General features: G+C 39.3%; 1 protein-coding gene across 1 annotated transcript in view; it reads right to left on the bottom strand.

The window, feature by feature from the left end:
* Positions 1–9,271: 9,271 nt before the first annotated feature.
* The window catches only part of Acadl (acyl-CoA dehydrogenase long chain), a 35,650-nt gene continuing 27,224 nt past the window's right edge, over positions 9,272–17,697 (bottom strand). Inside the window, exons 9-11 of the mRNA XM_059278490.1 lie at positions 16,982–17,109; positions 15,631–15,717; positions 9,272–10,575 (exon numbers count right to left, since the gene is read on the bottom strand). Coding sequence (XP_059134473.1) covers positions 10,482–10,575; positions 15,631–15,717; positions 16,982–17,109 — 309 coding nt within the window. The 3' untranslated portion in view covers positions 9,272–10,481. The remainder of the gene's footprint in view (positions 10,576–15,630; positions 15,718–16,981; positions 17,110–17,697) is intronic.

The following is a 17,697-nucleotide window of genomic DNA, read 5'->3' as shown; positions in this document are numbered from 1 at the left end:
TGAAAGAAACCAGACACAAAAGAGAGTAAATATTGCACGATCCCATTTATGTAAGGCTCTGGGAAGACACGTGTGACCCACAGTGACAGAAAGCAGACCAGCAGTTGCTGAGCTGGGGGGGGCGGGTGACGGGACTGACTGGGGTCGGTAAGAGGGTTTTGGAAAACATTTTGTATTTTGATCCTGGTAGAATGAGTGCAAAATTCATGCAAACATTTAAATGTAGTGACGCATATTGTACTTCACTACACCCTCCTTGATGAAAATGGACACAAATCTCAAGGAGTTTCTAGTCCATAAATGGACTGTATTAGGAAAGGATAGGTTGTATACATCAGAAAGCCCAAGAGAGTAGGTCCAGCTAAGTGGTAGAGCGCATGCCTAACATGTACCAGCCCTGTATTCAGTCCTTAGAATCAAAAACAATGGTTTAAAAGCAATAGTGTTCTTGGGGAGTGAGGGGATGGGGAGTAGCAGTACTAGAGATTAATTAAACCTAGAACGTCGTGCATGCTAGCTAAATACACTACTTGAGCTCCTTCTCTTTTCATTCTGTTTTATTATTGTATTTTCTTTGAGATGGGCTCTAAGTTTCCCAGGATGGCCTCAAACTTCCATTGTAACCCAGGCAGACAGTGAACTTGCTATTCTCCTGTCTCAGCCTCCTGAGTAGCTGGAATCACAGGCCTCCACTCTAGGCCTGTTTCCTTAATACATAAGCAAATGGTCCATTTTAAGAGGCAATGAAATGTACTACGAGTTCCAGAGCTAAAATAATAGCACCACTGACGCATCATGAGTCCAGCTTCTGCTATCCTTATCGGTTCGCAACGTGCTCATGGTTCCAGATGCCCGCCAGTTTCCCATGATTACTGTTCATTTCCCAGGTACCTGAAAGAGCCTTCAACCTGTCTCTCCTTAAGTTCTAGCAAAACCTCTACACATTTATCATGTAAATATAATAGTAACAAGGGAGCCTAGGAGGGGCAAGTACAGTAGTCCAAATACATTTTCTCCTCCAACAACATAGGCCTTGATTTTTAGGAGAAAATACTTGTTGGTTGGACAATGGTCTCCAAGTGGTAAAGTGGGTTCTTGACTAAGTTAAGCTGTTCACACAGCGTTGAGTCTGCCCTCCCTCTGTCCAGTTTTGTGAGCCCATCATTATTTAAGTGAAATTTTATTTGGGCTTTGTTTTTGGCAAGAGAAAATATTCTATCTAAAATAATCTACTGTAAAATGGAACATAACTTACTTTGCAATATGGTAAGGTAAATTTGTAATGGGTTTAGCTTAAAGGAAAATACTTCTGAAGGAGTATAATTTTTGATGATAAGACAGTTTCCAGGGGCTTTCCTGAAATGGAAAACAAAAACAAAAACAAAAACAAAAACAAAAACACAAAAACAGCGGCTATAGGATCTTGAAGGTGGACTCCGGGACCGAGATGTGGCTCCAGTACAGGGACTGTGGGACAGTAGGGGGCTGCTGTTGTGCCAGGCAGAAGGTGCTTTCATAAATAATAAGTCATGACACTATTCCTCAGAATTACCTGACATCTGGTGTCTATTTTTAAATAATCTCTGAGAGTGGGGAATATAAAATTGGTCCAGCTGATAATTGGCAAAGATGGGTGACACATGTCGTTCATTAAATGTTGCTCTGTACTTTTTAATTTAATGTGTCTGACATGTTCCATAATTAGAAAAGCAGGGGCAATTTTGTAAGGGGTTCCCCTCCCCCTTTTCTTTTAAAGGCTGGCCCTGGACAAGCTGTGTAGCTCGGACTAGCCTTTAACTCTTGTGCCTCCTACATCCATCCACCTTCCAAGTGGGCTGAGCCTTAAAGCTGCTCTTACTGGTTCAAGAGTAAACATTATACATTCACACATTAAAAATGTATAATTTTATACATTAAAAAGAATAACAACTACAGTTAACTGAAGTCTATTAAAATTTCCAAAACTCAGTCAGGCATAATGGTGTACATCTTTAATCAAAGGACTTGGGAGGCAGCAGCGGCACAGATCTTTGTGAGTGTGAGTGTTCTATTAGCCAGTTACAGGACAGCCAAGTCTATACATTAAAATCCTATCTTTAAAAAGAAAATTCCATGTGTTCTTACAAATTCTAAAATGCATCATTACCATTAGGAGTTCCTACAACACACATTATCAAAAGAAAGGAATCAAGATCATTTTGTGCCTCCCATTTATAAATTGTAACTCAGGGTGTGGCATCCATGTTTAGACAACTTCTAGATACCCCTTCAAAAAAAGACTTGGCATTTTATTCTAAGAAATACATTTAAACGTCGGCTATAATGGCAAACACAAGTAATCCTAGCACATGGGAAGCTGAGGGAGGGTTCTGGCCTTGATGCCTGAACAGACAACACAGCTGTCTGTCGTGATCTCATAACAATTGCATTAAAGTTGGCATTAAACAGAACATCTGGGCCAGGTGTGGTAGTGCATGTCTGTAATCCTAGCCCTCTGCAGGCTGAGATGGGAAGATCAAAAGTTCAAAGTTGGCTTGGGTTATATAGCAAGACTGGTTTCAAGCAAACAGATAAACAACAACCCTAAGGAGCCATTGGCAATTACTGGCAGCTGGGGAAGGAGCCATTTTTTTCTTCATGGATATGGCTGCTGCTCAAGGTTGTCCATGCTCCGCTGGATGGTAATCAGTGACTATTGCTATAATTAACAGGGCAATTCCATGTAGTTTATCTGTTGATTAAAAGAGGTTTATTTCAGGGGTAACTTACAACCAATAAGGGATCCTGGAGAGATGAGGTACAAGTCCAGCGTAGTTCTCTGGGGAACTCTGACTTGGTCTGCAAATCCTGCCTCCAGGACCGTGAAGAGCTAAGAAAGCAAACACATATGCATCTCGGGTCTTAAGGGGTCTCCTCTTGGCCACACCCCAGGGGCAGGTCATAGGCAGGTGTGGCAGCTGTCACACTAGGGGCAGCATTTCAAGGTCAAAGCTGGAGCAGCTACCCATGACATCTCCCCCCTTTTGTCTAAATAAGAAAGTTCTAACTAAATACAAAACTATATACAATAGGGACAAGTATCAAATATTGTCCAGGAGGTATTTCTGTCCAATCCTGGAACACTCTAGTAGGCAGTCAACTCCATAGCTTCCCTTCGGAAACTAGACGAGATTTGTCCAGTAAACTTCATGGTTAAGGGCTGTGTTCACCCTGCTCAGTACAAATTCCTTTCCCTTTTGTGTGTCACTCGAGTTGCTTCTCAGTAAATCTCTTGAAGGTCTGTTTCTCAGCTTCTGACTTCTGTGAGGCCCAACAGACACACAGACCAAACGTTAAAAAATTCTTATGAAATGCAGTTAATGAATACAAAAAGAGAGAAAATTAGAAAAGCAATTTCAATTACCAATAAAATAACAAATTATTGATTGATGTTAAGGCACTTGGTAAAACTTAGGATACTCTATGCACATATCATATTAATACTGTCTGAATTCCCTGATCAACTTCAGGATCACTGCCACTGAGAAACGTCATGTGTGTCTGATGAGCTGATATGATAGGAGTATCTACAGTGCAGCTTATTAAGTATCTGGGGAAAGAACTGAACCCAAATCGAACTAAGCCTTTACATCTTTCAGTTTACAGGAACTGGAGAAGATGGAATAATAAACAGAAACCATCAAGAAAGATCAATGAGGCCAATCAATAATGGTGGATAGTCTACAAAATATGAATTAATTTTTTGGTTCCTAAGAAATCAACTTTATGAAGAATTGGAGGAAATGAGACCTAACTCATTTTGGTAACAGTATTACTTTGATAAAACCAAAAAAGGTAATATACATACAGGGGGGAAAAGGTACAATACAAAAAGAAAATTAAAAACCAAAAACCAAAAAACCATACAACTTCATCTCCCTTGTAAACTGGCACAACAATTCTCAAGTTGTCAAAGAATATGTAAAAGGGATAAAACATGATAACCAAGCAGAGTCAAACTCATGGATATAAGGATGGCTAGCTATCCAGTGCATTCTAGAACTGCAGCTTGAATGCGTTGCACCCCAAATCCATGCTGACATGTCATTGCCGAAACAAGAACATGAAGAGACGAGGCCACTACAAAGTGATGAAGCCGCAAGGGTGCTGCCCTCACGACGGGCTAGTGTTCTTACAAAGGACTTGGGAGAACCAGCTGGTTATCCTTTGGCCTTCTGCCGTGTGAGGATGCAGTGCTAATCCCCACCCCAGGGACACAGCGTTCAAGGTACCATTTTGAGAGCAAAGACCAGACACAGGTATCTTAACCTTGGACTTCCGCCAACTGGGACAAGGATGAGAAGTTAGTTGCTATTGACTCTTCACTTATTCTTGCTCACTGTTGTAGGGAGAAGTTCTATCATTATTTTTAAAAAAAAAATGATGATGGGGGAATGAAGAAATGAAAGATAATACAAGTTAGGGAGAAAAAGAAAAGTAACTTCTGATTCCTGGATAACATTGTTTATATAGGAAATTCAAAGAAATCTACACCAAGTAACTCCTAGGATTAAGTTCAACAAGCCATAGGCCACAAGATAAATAATTATCTTGGTAATAAATAATTATAGACCAGAATTAAACAGCAATGCAATTTTCAGGTGCTCCAAAAAGGTGTTTGCATACTAGCATAACAAAGCATGTCCATGACACTTTAGTGATGAAATCTAAAGGCAGTTGAATAAATAAATAAAGTCTAAGTGAACAGACCTCTATACATGCCCTGGAAGATCCCAGCAGATGACACTTCTCTTTACACTGATCTGGAGATCTAACTCATCCCAAACAAAAGCTCCACAGGATTATTTTTATGGATATAGACAAATTCATTTATATATATATATATATATATATATATATATATATATATATATATATATATATATATAGTTGAAAAAGAAGAGTAGCCAAAGCAATTTTGGAAAAGAACAAAGCTAGGGAAATTCCACCATCTAATTTTCAACCTTTCTAAAAGCTACCCAACTCAGGATGGCAGCAAAGGAATTACAGTCATAGATGACTGCCACAGGACAGGGCTCACAAATGGACCCAGATAACCACAGTCAGGCGGTTTCTAACCAAGGTGCAAAAGGCAGTTCAATCATTAAAGATATGCTTTCCACAGTTAACACTGGAACACTTAAAGATAGGCTGAAAAAAAAGGTTAAAAGTAAAAGCTCACAACCTTATATAAAATTACTGAATGAGCATAGATCTAAATGAATAATACAAAAATATAAAATTCTAAGGAAAATATAGAAAAATTGAACGGCCTAGGTTTTCAGTAAAAAAGTTTCTAGACGTGATAGCAAATACAAGATGCATGAAAGAAAAGAAATGATCAGAATTCCAACATTAAGAACAGCTAGTGTGAAATAAATGGTGAAAAATGAAAAGGCTACCTACAAATCACACATCTGACAGGGGATCATCTACAGGGAACAGCATGAGCCCGTGCTCAGAGACCTTGCGTGTTTCCACACAAGCCACATAAGCCAGGCTTGAGCAGCAGCTGGATCAGCAGAATGTCCTGAGGGTCCCCTGGAACAAAACAAGGGAAGCTTGTGAGGTCCTGCTACACAGCCAGTCCTCCAGGGCTTGCCTATTCACCAAGTAGACTACCCCGAGAATAGTTTCTCATTGTCTCACTATGAGAGCTTCCAAGGACATTCTGCCTCATCACCCTTAAGGCATACCTGGAAAGTGCTTAGCAGCATCAGGGAATAGGCTCTTTAGCAACAGGGTCATCTGTTTGTTTCAGTTCACTCTGCATTAAGGACACTTGGAAGTGGCACTTTTAGCTACTCTTCTTTACTTTCTATGCTAGCAACAATCTGAATCTAAAAACACCCACTACTAGCACACACACACACACACACACACAGAGAGAGAGAGAGAGAGAGAGAGAGAGAGAGAGAGAGAGAGAGAGAGAGAGAGAGAGAGAGAGAGAGAGTGAGCGCCTGGCTTTGCCCTGTGTTTCACAAACCCTAAAACAGAGAAACTCTCCAAGCTCAACATTAAGAAAACAACCTTCCCCACCAAAATGGGTAAAAGACTTGAGAGAACTCATCAAAGGAAACAGGTAGAAGATAAGCATAAGAAAAGCTTCCTAGCTGGGCAGCAGAGGCTCATGCCTTTAATCCCAGCACTCCAATGCAGAGCCAGACTGATTTCTGTGGGTTTAAGGCCAGCCTGGGCAACAGAGCGAGATCCAGGATAGACTCCAAAACTACATGGAGAAACCCTGTCTCAGAAAAACAAACAAACAAACAACAACAACAAAAATTAAAACCATAAGACATCAAGGGGCTGGAGAGATGGCTCAGTGGTTAACATCAGTTGTTGCTCTTGCAGAGAAACCAGGTTCGGTTCCCAGCACCCTCATGGCAGCTCACAACCATCTGTAACTCCAGTTCTAGGAAATCGAATGACCTCTTCCGGGCCCCATGCCCACCAGGCACACACATGGTACACAAATACACATGCAGACAAAACATTCATGTGCATAATATTAAAACTAATCAAAAAGTTTAATGAGACATCAGTAAATGCCTTTTATCACAGCTAATATAAAAAGGTGAACATTTAGAGCAATTGGAACTCTTAAGTGGATGGTTAGAAGGTAAATGGTACAGATCTCTGGAAAAAGAGTTTGCAGTGTTTTTATGCATGCAATTCAACAGCTCCGTCCTGGGAATTTAACCTTAACAAGAAGCTAGATTTAACTTTAACCTGAACCAAGCTCTCCTTGCAGAGGGGAATGAATAATAAATCAACTGTGGTATACCCATACGGAGATACTGCTTAACACCAAAGAGGAGAAAGCTATTGATTCACGCAAAACGGGTGAATCTTAAGTGCAGTTTTCTAAGACAGGGACGTTCTCAAAAGGTGCCGTATAGTTCCGTTTCTATCATTGTCTCAAAATGACAGAACCAGGGTGACAAAGATCATGTGGGTGCCAGGGGCTGAAGGTATGGGAAGCTATGACCATAAAGAGGGCAAGGGACATTTTGGGGGGTGCGAAACTGTTCTGCATCCTGGTTTATAGTTAGAGCTGCATTAATCTGTGAGAACTGAAATAAGAAATCTATATATGCTAAAATCCTGAGAGCTGCAAAAAGCAATTTTACAGTACATACAACCAAAGGAAAAAAATATATACATTATTTTTAAAGAGATAAGGAGAGAAAAGATAGGGTAACTCTAATACAAGAAATTTAAGGGTTGATACAACCAAAGTTGTTTTTTTTTTTTTTTTGTGTGTGTGTGTGTGTGTGTGTGTGTGTGTGTGTTTTATATGCATGGCGTGCCAGTGTAGGCCAGATGATGGTGCTGGAGCCCCTGGAGCTAGAGATTCAGGCAGTTGTGAACCACCTGATTTGGATGCTGAGTATGTATGTAACTCTGGTCCTCTAGGAGACAACACCTGTTCTTAACCGCTAAGCCATGTCTTCAACTCTCCAAATAGAATTTGTAGGTCTTGCTTAGATCCCAATTTAAACAAACTAACAACAAAAAAAGAGCATTTTTTTTTTTATATATAATCAGGGGACATTTATAAATAATCCTAGAATTACATGCTAAATTGAAGTTTCTGCAGTATGAGAATAGCATTCCGGCTAGATGTAAAAAAAAAACAAACATTTTCATCTGTTACATATGTATTCTGCAGTACATATGTGTATAAAATAACATTAAATCTGGGACTTGGCTCAAAAGACTCGAGGGGGGAAATGTCTATGATAACGACTGAAAATATAAACTGGAGGTTAGTTATACTATGCTATCTTTAGTATTTTTGTAGCTCTCCAGAAATCTTTCTGGAAAACAAACATTTAAAAGATAGTATTTTTCAACATGTATTATAAAGCGAGAGACACAGACCTGCAGTTGATTTCAATCTCAATGTCAAAATTTTCCAGTGACTCCAAATATATAAATGCTGCATGTGCTAAAAATAATACTGACATGGAAAAAAAAATCTAGAAATCGTGTACTTTCAGCAATAAACTACTGAGATTACTAGGTTAGTAAAGATTTGCAGTCTGATTTTAAAACAGCAACTCAAAGCAGTTTTCAATGACACCGTCAGGAAGTAAAGGGGAATTTTAAAGCAGTAATTTTGATCCTACAAGTCACAGCCTCCAAACAAAATTAACCAAGCCTTTAAATTCTCATTAATATTTACAAAGCAGTGCTTCCTTCTGCTTGCCCAGCTTGCTCTTTTGAGCGCTGTTATTATTTATTGTTTCTTGAACACTCAGCACTGCGTGGGATTTGGATGATAAATTTCCTCCCTAGGGGACACTACTCGAAGCCACACAAACAGAGCACAAAGAACAGCTATTTAAGACATGAACGCCAAATGCAAAACCGAAGAGCACATTCTGATTCTTTCAAACATAAGGTTATAAATTCTAAGTTCTAAAGGAAGAATATGCATTCAAACCCAGGGCTGTCCTCCTCCGCATTGTAGACTTTTGAAGAGGCCGAAGGGGTGAGGGAGAGTCTAGCAACTCCTGTAAAGCTCTTCTTGGCAGGAGGAAGGTCCAAGTTGCCAATGTAATAAGAATTTACTTTAGGGACTGGAAGGATGGCTCAGTGGTTGAGTGCTTGCTGTTTCTGCACAGGACCAGAGTTCAACTCCCAGCACCCATCCTGGGCAGCTCACAACTGCCTATAACTTTAGTTCCAGAGGATCCAATACTCTATTCTGGTCTCTGTGGGTACCTGCACAAACATGCACATATTCACACACACACATAGACATAATTAAAAACAAATTCTTATTTTTAAAAAAGAATTTGAGCCTAGCTTAGTGAGTGGCAAACGCCTTTAATCCCTGCACTTGGAAGGGGAGGCAGGGCAAGGAGATCACCATGAGTTCCAGGCCAGCCTGGTCTAGGTAGCTTTTCCAGACCAGCCAAGACTACATAAGTGAGTTTTCTCAAAAAAAAAAATAAATAAATAAATAAAACAATTTGAACCCTTCTTATGTTAATAAGTGAATATAAAAGGAGCTAATCTGGCAACCATGCCAAGTTCTGTTCAAGAAACTAAAGCTGTGAATTATGAGGAAAGGAATATCAAAAGATCCCACCTCTCATCCGCTATACCCATCTGTAGGAATAAAGTAGTGTTTATGTTTCTGGAAGTCAAACAAGAATGTATTTTCATTTTAAAACTTTTCACTGTTATCGCTATGTGCCAGAAGAATCAAACCACTAAATTGTCAGTTTATAAACTAATGACTTTATTTTTCATAATAATTATGTAAGTCTCAAATATGATTTTTCCACTTATATTTTTTAAAATTTTATTTGTTTATGTATTTTGTTAGGTATGAGTACTCCATCTGCATGCATGCCAGAGAGAGCTTCAGATCCCATTACAGATGGTTGTGAGCTACCATGTGGTTGCTGGGAATTGAACTTAAGACCTTTGGAAGAACAGCCAGTGCTCTTAACCTCTGAATTGTCTCTCCAGCCCTACACTCATGTTTTAAAGGCTTACTTCTACTATACTTAGCTTGGCTGGAATATTTAAATTGTATTACTACTAGTTCGTAGGAGGGTTATTCCAGGCTTGCTTTCCAACATTTTTAACAGCCTAGTTTACAAAAGATGCACAATATTTAGTAAATATAAATAAATCACACTGTTAAAAAAATAAAAGGCTTTGCTTTGATACCTACCAAACATTTCGAAATTTAAGGATGTTGAATTTCTGAGTTTTCCTATTTAAATTAAACTGAATGGAATCTGTTGAAAGCCCACGTGTCTCACCTATGAAACTATGCAATCTCACATCAGAACACATTCTCATTTTTCAGTGCCTCATACACATCCAACACATGATTTGTTTTAAAGTTTTACTTTATTTTTAATTGATACATAATTGCCTCTAAGTGTACAGTCCGTTCTTTTCTGAAGAAAGGGTTCCATTCATTGCGTAAAAAGCATGGGATTGGTGGTAAGATGGTAAAAACCAATGTTCTAGGGAATTTGGAACAAAAAGTAGCTGAAATGACTCTCTATGAGTTACAATTATTTTGCCTTTTCAAAGTCTGTAAGTATTATTAATGTTGTAAGAATATAAAATTATTTCTGCTTCAACTTTAAGGATCAAAGCAATTTATGCTCTTCAGAATTTGAAAGACAAGTAAGACATTAAGGCTCTCGAGTTAGAAAATCTTCAACATTCCCTGTATATATATAAAAAAAAAAAGGTTAAACCTTTTACAGCATAACTTTAGACTCTTTGGGTTCAAAAATTTTCTTTTTCCTGTGTTACTCTTTGTATTTTATGTCTCCCTCTGTAACAATCATACATAAAAACAGCTTTACTATTTTCCCCCCTTTCCAGGTTACATTTTATCTCAAGTAGATCTGAATCCAGATTAGCTGTATGTAATAGGATTCCAGGGTGTAGACAGATGTCTAGGTGTCACTGACGATCTGTCTTGCGATCAGCTCTCTCATTATTTCGTTGGTACCACCGTAGATTGGCTGAACCCGAGCATCCACATAAGCCCTAGGTAAATTAGAAGAGAGTTGAATTCATATCAACATGGTAGAAATTTTAAAGTCCATCCTTCCAGATAACTACTAATTGTTTAGTTAAGGAACTCTAAGCAGTAAGAGCTCCTTACAAATAACTGGGTTTTTCCAGTACAGCATTCACACTAGGTTGGTATCCGAAAAGCCATTAAGATAAGATATTACAACTCAAAACAACCCAGGTACACTAACTTAATTTTATAAAACTGAGCATATATAACAACTTGAAAAGTCTATGTTTAGAAGTACACGGAGCGTCTTAGTTTCTTATCTTTTAGTCTCCCCAGAAAGTTGAAATCCCCTGACCTTAAGGGGAAAAAAAAATTACTTATTTCCAGACATTTCTTTTAATGTCATCACTACAAGCACCCCTGATGTTTAAAAAAGTTATTTTCCCCCCAAAAGTTAACAAGTAGCTTATTCTGGGGGGAAATGATTAATAGTCACTCTTGTCTCAGCTAGGATTAAAGTCCTAAGTGGCTGAGCCCACTGAGACCCACACAGTCATGCACACACAACCACGGGTTCACTTTTCTCTCATTCTGCTGCTGGGAGAGAACCCTGCCTAACAGGGGCACTGAACCCAGGATCTTCATAGTTGAGAGCTGCACCACGGAGCCCCAGCCCCAGCCTTAGGACTCACTTTAGACAGCTATGGTGGCAGCCATCTATCTGTTCTCACCCTTTCTCCTTTCCCTTCAGCCCTCTGGAACCCAGGGGGACAGATATTACTGCTTTGCAGGCTAAAAAAAAAGGAGATTTAGAGAGGCTGATGCATTTGCTAATTAATGATTACCATTTACTGGTGGCATAACAGATAATTGTCCGACTGGAACAAGAATGTAGGTGTCTCACCTCTTTGGCAAGAGAACTTTTATTAGGTCACAATACTTTCATTGTCCCAATCCTGTAGAGCTAGTTATTGAAGCCCCAGACTTTCCATGGCAGGAAAATTTAAGACCTTTCTTTCTTTCAATATAAAATTGGGGCTTCGATTATTTAATTTCTAAGACAAAATGTGCTAATTTCTCGGCATATGACCAACTTTGAATTTATACTTTTCCCCATTTCCCAGGGTACCTTGCAGATAAGTAGGCCCTCATTTAATATTTTCCTAATGGGATGAACCACATTAGAAAGGGAATTAGGGCTCCCGGTTCTTTCTGAGATATATAAAGCCCACCCCCAACCCCGGGAAGATTTTGTTGTCCTCTACAAAACCAACCACTCGCATTCTCTGAAGACTTTCCTAGCATTCCAGCCTACCCAGGCAATCCCAACGCTTCAGACATTTTTGAGCTGGGTTGGGTATTTATTTTCACATTAAAGGAGTTCTACCAGGATATGTAATGACAGACCAGCAGACCTTTCATAAGTTACCAATTAAATTGACTCTACTAAGATTAACAGAGAAAGGCAGTAGAGAAATGTTTAACTGCAGTGAAGTTTTCTGTCTCACCTCCTCCACCTAGAATGGCTAAAGATATCTTCAAGGGTCTAAAGCGAAACTTAATAAAACTAAAATCAACTCACATGCCAAGAATTAGCTATCTACAAATTGTAAAAGGGAACAAAACACCCCTTTTACCTACAAAGCCAAGACTCAATAACTTATCTATCACTTTCTCCACCTCCCCCACCCCCACACTAAATGGAGCTTAATCTGGGGCAGTTATAAGAATCACAAGTTGGATGATTAATTCTTAAATCAAAGTCTGTATATACTATAGCCATATACTGTCTAATGTGTGATTGGCTTTTGTACAATCAGGATTTCCCACATCTTTAGGGGAAAGAAAGCTTTCTAGATAAAAGATTCGCATACTCTTTGAACTGGAAAGTCAGGCAAGGACGGTGATTAGTATTTCTTAAAGGAGTTCAAGTCTCCCGAGCTGAAAGTAGAAACTGTAAGTCATCGGTTCCCAGGTTTTCTTGCTACTGACTTAAAGCAATGGACTCTAAGACAGCAGACACCCCAGCTTATGGCATACTATAACCTTGACTTCTCCTCACTTGGCATGCCTTTCTTAGAACATAAACTGAGCCACACAGACACTGAACCAAGACATGCCTACATTCCCAGCAGCAGTTACAAGAGCTTAAGCACACAGATATAAACATCCATTATCATTTCGCCCACAAAGCACTCTTAGAAATAGGATGGATGATTGCTGCCAAAGCAAAAATGCACAGGAAAAACCCATGGATGATAACCTCTGGGCTAGCATAATGCAAAACCTCAATTCTATTTCATGACTACAGAGGATCTACAAAGGAAACCCTGCTGTGATCAAGGCCTACCTGAAGTAGTTCTGAAAGGACACACTGAAGTCTAAGTCAAATGATTTATTTGGGAAAAAAAACAAAAACAATTTCATGCTTATGTTCTCTCTCAGAGAGAAAAACACTTGACTGATAGTGAGTTTATTATAAAGTTATAAATTACAGATACCCAGTACGTAAAGCTTCTAAGCTGCGTGATAACTCTAGAATTAGCAAGTTATACCTACGCAGGAACCTCTGTTCTTAACGAAACAGCAATAAAAAGTTCATGTTCCTCCAATAAGGATTAGAAACCCATGGGATTTAGGCTTGTTAGAGTGGGACATTCAAACGTATCTGGCTAACAGTGTGAATAGGCATTTGTTTGATACTTTCTCTAACTATACAAAGATATCCAGGTAAAAAATTAGGAAAAGTTTTTAGATGCCTATAACATTCCTACTTTCAGACTCAGAACTAAAGCAAGTGTTTATGTGTATTTATCAAAAACTTCCTTGGGCAATTTCTATAAACTGAATATACTGGTTTTTTTAAAAAAAAAAGATTATTTATTTATTATATATACAATGTTCTGGCATGTGTGCCTATATGCCAGAAGAAGGCACCAAATCTCATAGATGGTTGTGAGCCACCATGTGGTTGCTGGGAATTGAACTAGGGACCTCTAGAAAAGCAGCCAGTGCTCTTAACCTCTGAGCCATCTCTCTAGCTCCCTGAAAATACTATTAAGTAAGAGGAAAAATATTTTCTAAGATGATAAGGAAGAGTGAAGGAGAGGCAAGAGATGATAAGAAGGAGATGGGAACAGTGAAGGGAGACATCTGGAGGAAGACACCATTTAAATTGTAACTGCTACTGTGTCTGAGGAAATTCATATATAACCCACTAAAAAGAAGCATCTCTATTTTTATTTTTCTTTCTTTCTTTTTTTTTTTTTTTTTTTTTTTGTTTTTTGGTTTTTTTTTTTTCAAGACAGGGTTTCTCTATGTAGCTTTGGAACCTGTCCTGAAACTCTCTTTAGACCAGGCTGGCCTTGAACTCACAGATATTGGCCTGCCTCTGCCTCCTGAGTGCTGGGATTAAAGGCATGCTCCATCACTCCCCGGCTTATTTTTCTTAAAGATAGAATTCCATTCAGAAAAAAAACTTTTATTTTTCAAGCAAGATTCTTAAGGCATGATATGTTAATTCTTCTACTATGCAAGTGAATCATTCTGCATTGCTACATTGTTGTTGTTGTTTAAAAAGTAGCTAGGGATGGTGGTCAGTGGCAAATTGCTTGACCAACATGTGCACAGCCCTCAGTTCAGTTCCTATGATGGCCAATTCTGATTATCAACTTGATAAAATCTGGGAAGACACAAGCTTCCCGGTGTAACTGTGAGGCGGTTATTTGTATTATGTCAGCCTTGGGGCATGCCCGTGAGATACTGTCTCAACTGGGTAAAGTGAGGTGGGAGACTTACTCCAAAGGAAGGTGGTATCCTTCCCTGGGCTTGGGTCCTGGACTGCCCACAGAGGAGGCCATCCGCTGAGCAGCAGGATCCTTCATGCCTGCTTCCTAACCTCAGGTCCAACCTGACCACCCACTCAAGTTCCTGCAGCCAGGACAGCCCCACTCTGATGGGTGATATCCTCAAACTGTGAGCCAAAGTCAACCCTTCTCTCCCTTCAGGTGCTTTTGTTAGGGTATTTTATCACACCAATAAAAAAAGTTAGTAATACAGAGAGAGAGAGACAGAGAGACAGAGAGAGACAGACAGACAGGCAGATAGATAGAAGGGGGAAATACGAATAAATTAAGGAATGATATTTTTAAGTGGTATATCTTTTAAAGCTAAGCATCATATTTAAAAGTATGCTAGAGTCTTCATTTTCTTTAGAGATAAAATCCTAACGAGAAGCTAATAAAATAAGGCCACTTCTATTTACATAAATATATTCACAGAAAATACAGACTTTAGATACTTTCCCTGTATATTTGCCATATAAGGCAGAGTAAGGAAAATTTCCTTTCTCCATATCCTTAAAAAAGCATCAGCCAGGTGGTGGTGGTGGTGGTGGTGGTGGTGGTGGTGGTGGTGGTGGTGGTGGTGGTGGTGGTGGTGGCACACACCTTTAATCCCAGTACTCCAGAGCACACCTTTAATCCCAGTACTCCAGAGCACACCTTTAATCCCAGTACTCCAGAGCACACCTTTAATCCCAGTACTCCAGAGCACACCTTTAATCCCAGTACTCCAGAGGCAGAGGCAGGAGGATTTCTGTGAGTTCAAGTCCAGCCTGGTCTACAGAGCAAGATCCAGGACAGACAACCAAAACTACAGAGAAACCCTGTCACGAAAAACTAAAACAAACAAAAAAAGCTCATAGTAAGGAAATCGAGAAAGAAAGGGTGTGGGTCTGGGTGGTGGGGAGGATCTGGGAGGAGTTAGGGAAGAGGAAACCTAAATCAGAATATATTGTATGAAAAAAATATTTTTAATTAAAAAACATCACATTTTTTTAAATAAAGGAAGAAACAAAGGCATCATAGGCTGGATGTGGTGGTGGTGCACACCATTAACACCAGCATTTGAGGCAGAGGCAGGCAGAGCTGTGGGAGTCTGAGGCCAGCCTGGCCAGGCAGGATTATACAATAAGACCCTATCAGAGAGAAAGGGGGGGGGGGAGGAAGGGAGGCAGAGAGGGAAGGAAAGGAGGGAGGGCAGGAAGGAAAGAAGCATTGCAGAACCACCATACTTACTTTGCAATTGGGTACTCCCACATGTACCCCCAGCCTCCATGGAGTTGGACACAGTCATAAGCTACACTGTTCTGTAATTCAGATGCCCTAAATGATCAAAATAACAAGCAGAAAAAAGAGATAAGAGTTCAGTTGGTAGAGTACTCACAGATCCTTAGGTTCAAACCTTTACCACACAGAACTGGGGTGGTGGTGCATGCCTGTAACCCAACACTCAGGAGATAGAGGCAAGAGGATCAAAAGTTCAAGGCGAGCCTTTGCTACAAAGTGGGTAGAAGGCCGCCCTTGATACATGAAACCTTGCCTCTCAAAAAGCTTTCTCACTACTCAACAATTTATAAACTATCTTTTAATATCCAGCACCATTATGTCCATAAGCCTGGTGTGTTCAAGAACAAGGCCAGAGCTGTGCAAAATTCTCTTCCCCAAAAATACATACAATTCTTTTTTATACTTTTTCCCATAAGCCAAAAAAATTGTCATAAATGTAAAATATCTCCCCCAGCCCGAAGTGTAAGTTCATGTTAATTTCACATTCCTTTTTAATCTCGTAATCCTATCATTATAAAATCATTACACAAAGTACCATTCTGCATATTTCCCTTGTCTAGTAATGACTGAACTCAACTTGAGTTAATAAATAACAATGGGAATGTTTTCTAGGCTGCTTTTGGGCTAGTGAGATGAAATAATTTTTTTTTCCTCTTCCTTAAGGAAACCACCCCCATTCCAACATCTGATTTAAACCACACTTGCACCCTAAAACCATAAAAATTTTACAGGGGTCTGCTCTCTGGCTCACCTTTAACACCACTGTTAATCATCTTCAATTCAAATGCAAGTTTTTCTAAACTCTACAGGACTTTGGCCAGACAGTCAATACTTTAGCATTTTTTCTTAGATCTAGAAAACACCTCACATTCTATCCAACCTAAACATTTCCTGGATAATATAAAGCTGTCCCTAGAGAATTAAATTTAGTTGTAGTTATTTAATGGAATTCGACACTTGCAAGACTCCCAAATTTTATCCTTTTATTCTTTCTGTCTCCCTTTGCCTCCACTCTTTAGGTAATTTGAAATTAAACATAGGACTTGAATGTGAATTACTCACTGATCCTCCTTCAGGCTCTTAATATTTTACTTTTAATAGCAAGTTATGAGTTACATACCAACTTGAGCAATTTTTAGGACATTATAAACAAACCCAATGGGACTTTCCAGATTTTTTTAATGCTATTTTTCACTTACAGACGCCTTCCTTGAACACCTTCAAGGTTGAGTTTAAAGGCTGGCAAAATCCCACAGCCGGCTGAACAGACACCACATTTTAATTACAGTAATGTGCATACCAATATTTTGCCATGGAAGCTGTGCCAGAATCCAGACGTTTTGCTTCATGCAACTGCAGGCAGCTGTCCACAAAAGCTCTGGTTACACATATGTGTGTTTTTAATTCTGCTAGTTTATGCTGCACCGTCTGGAGACGAAAAGGGTTGAAAAGGAGCGTGTTAGAAGTACAGATTGCAACTCCGCACCTCAAATGATTACATAACAATGTAACATTTTAAACAAAACAAAAGTGGAACTGTGGGGGGGGTTTCTTCCAATTAAAGCGCATATGTTAACTTAAATGAAAAAAGAAAAAAAGAAAACCCCTGCACCTTAGCATTTAAAACACTGTAGCAAATGATAAGGGCCTGGCGTGGTTTAAAGGGAATGAATGGCTTAAAGAACATCATGATTTAATGTGTGAGCACCACCTTGTGGTAAGAGCTGTCGCCTGCACCCAGTTTCCTCTGGAGGTTCAACAGGATTTACAGTGTATTAATGAACTTAAGGATATGCATTTCCTGCTGTGCCTCTTTGGCTTAAAGTGAAATAATAAAATAACACACTAGAGGGGCAAGATGGATTTATCTAATCACATACACACATTATTAGGTTAGTAATCACAGTACTAATAATGGAAACTGAACAGGCAGACACCAAACTCCAGGAACCTACAGCCAAGATCTCCCATCCCTCTGAAGCATCTCATGTAGTCTCCGACTAGTTCTGAATGGTC

The sequence above is a fragment of the Peromyscus eremicus genome, chromosome 13, assembly GCF_949786415.1.
Source record: "Peromyscus eremicus chromosome 13, PerEre_H2_v1, whole genome shotgun sequence".
Lineage (NCBI taxonomy): Eukaryota > Metazoa > Chordata > Mammalia > Rodentia > Cricetidae > Peromyscus > Peromyscus eremicus.
This window is presented reverse-complemented; position numbering and strand designations above follow the sequence as displayed.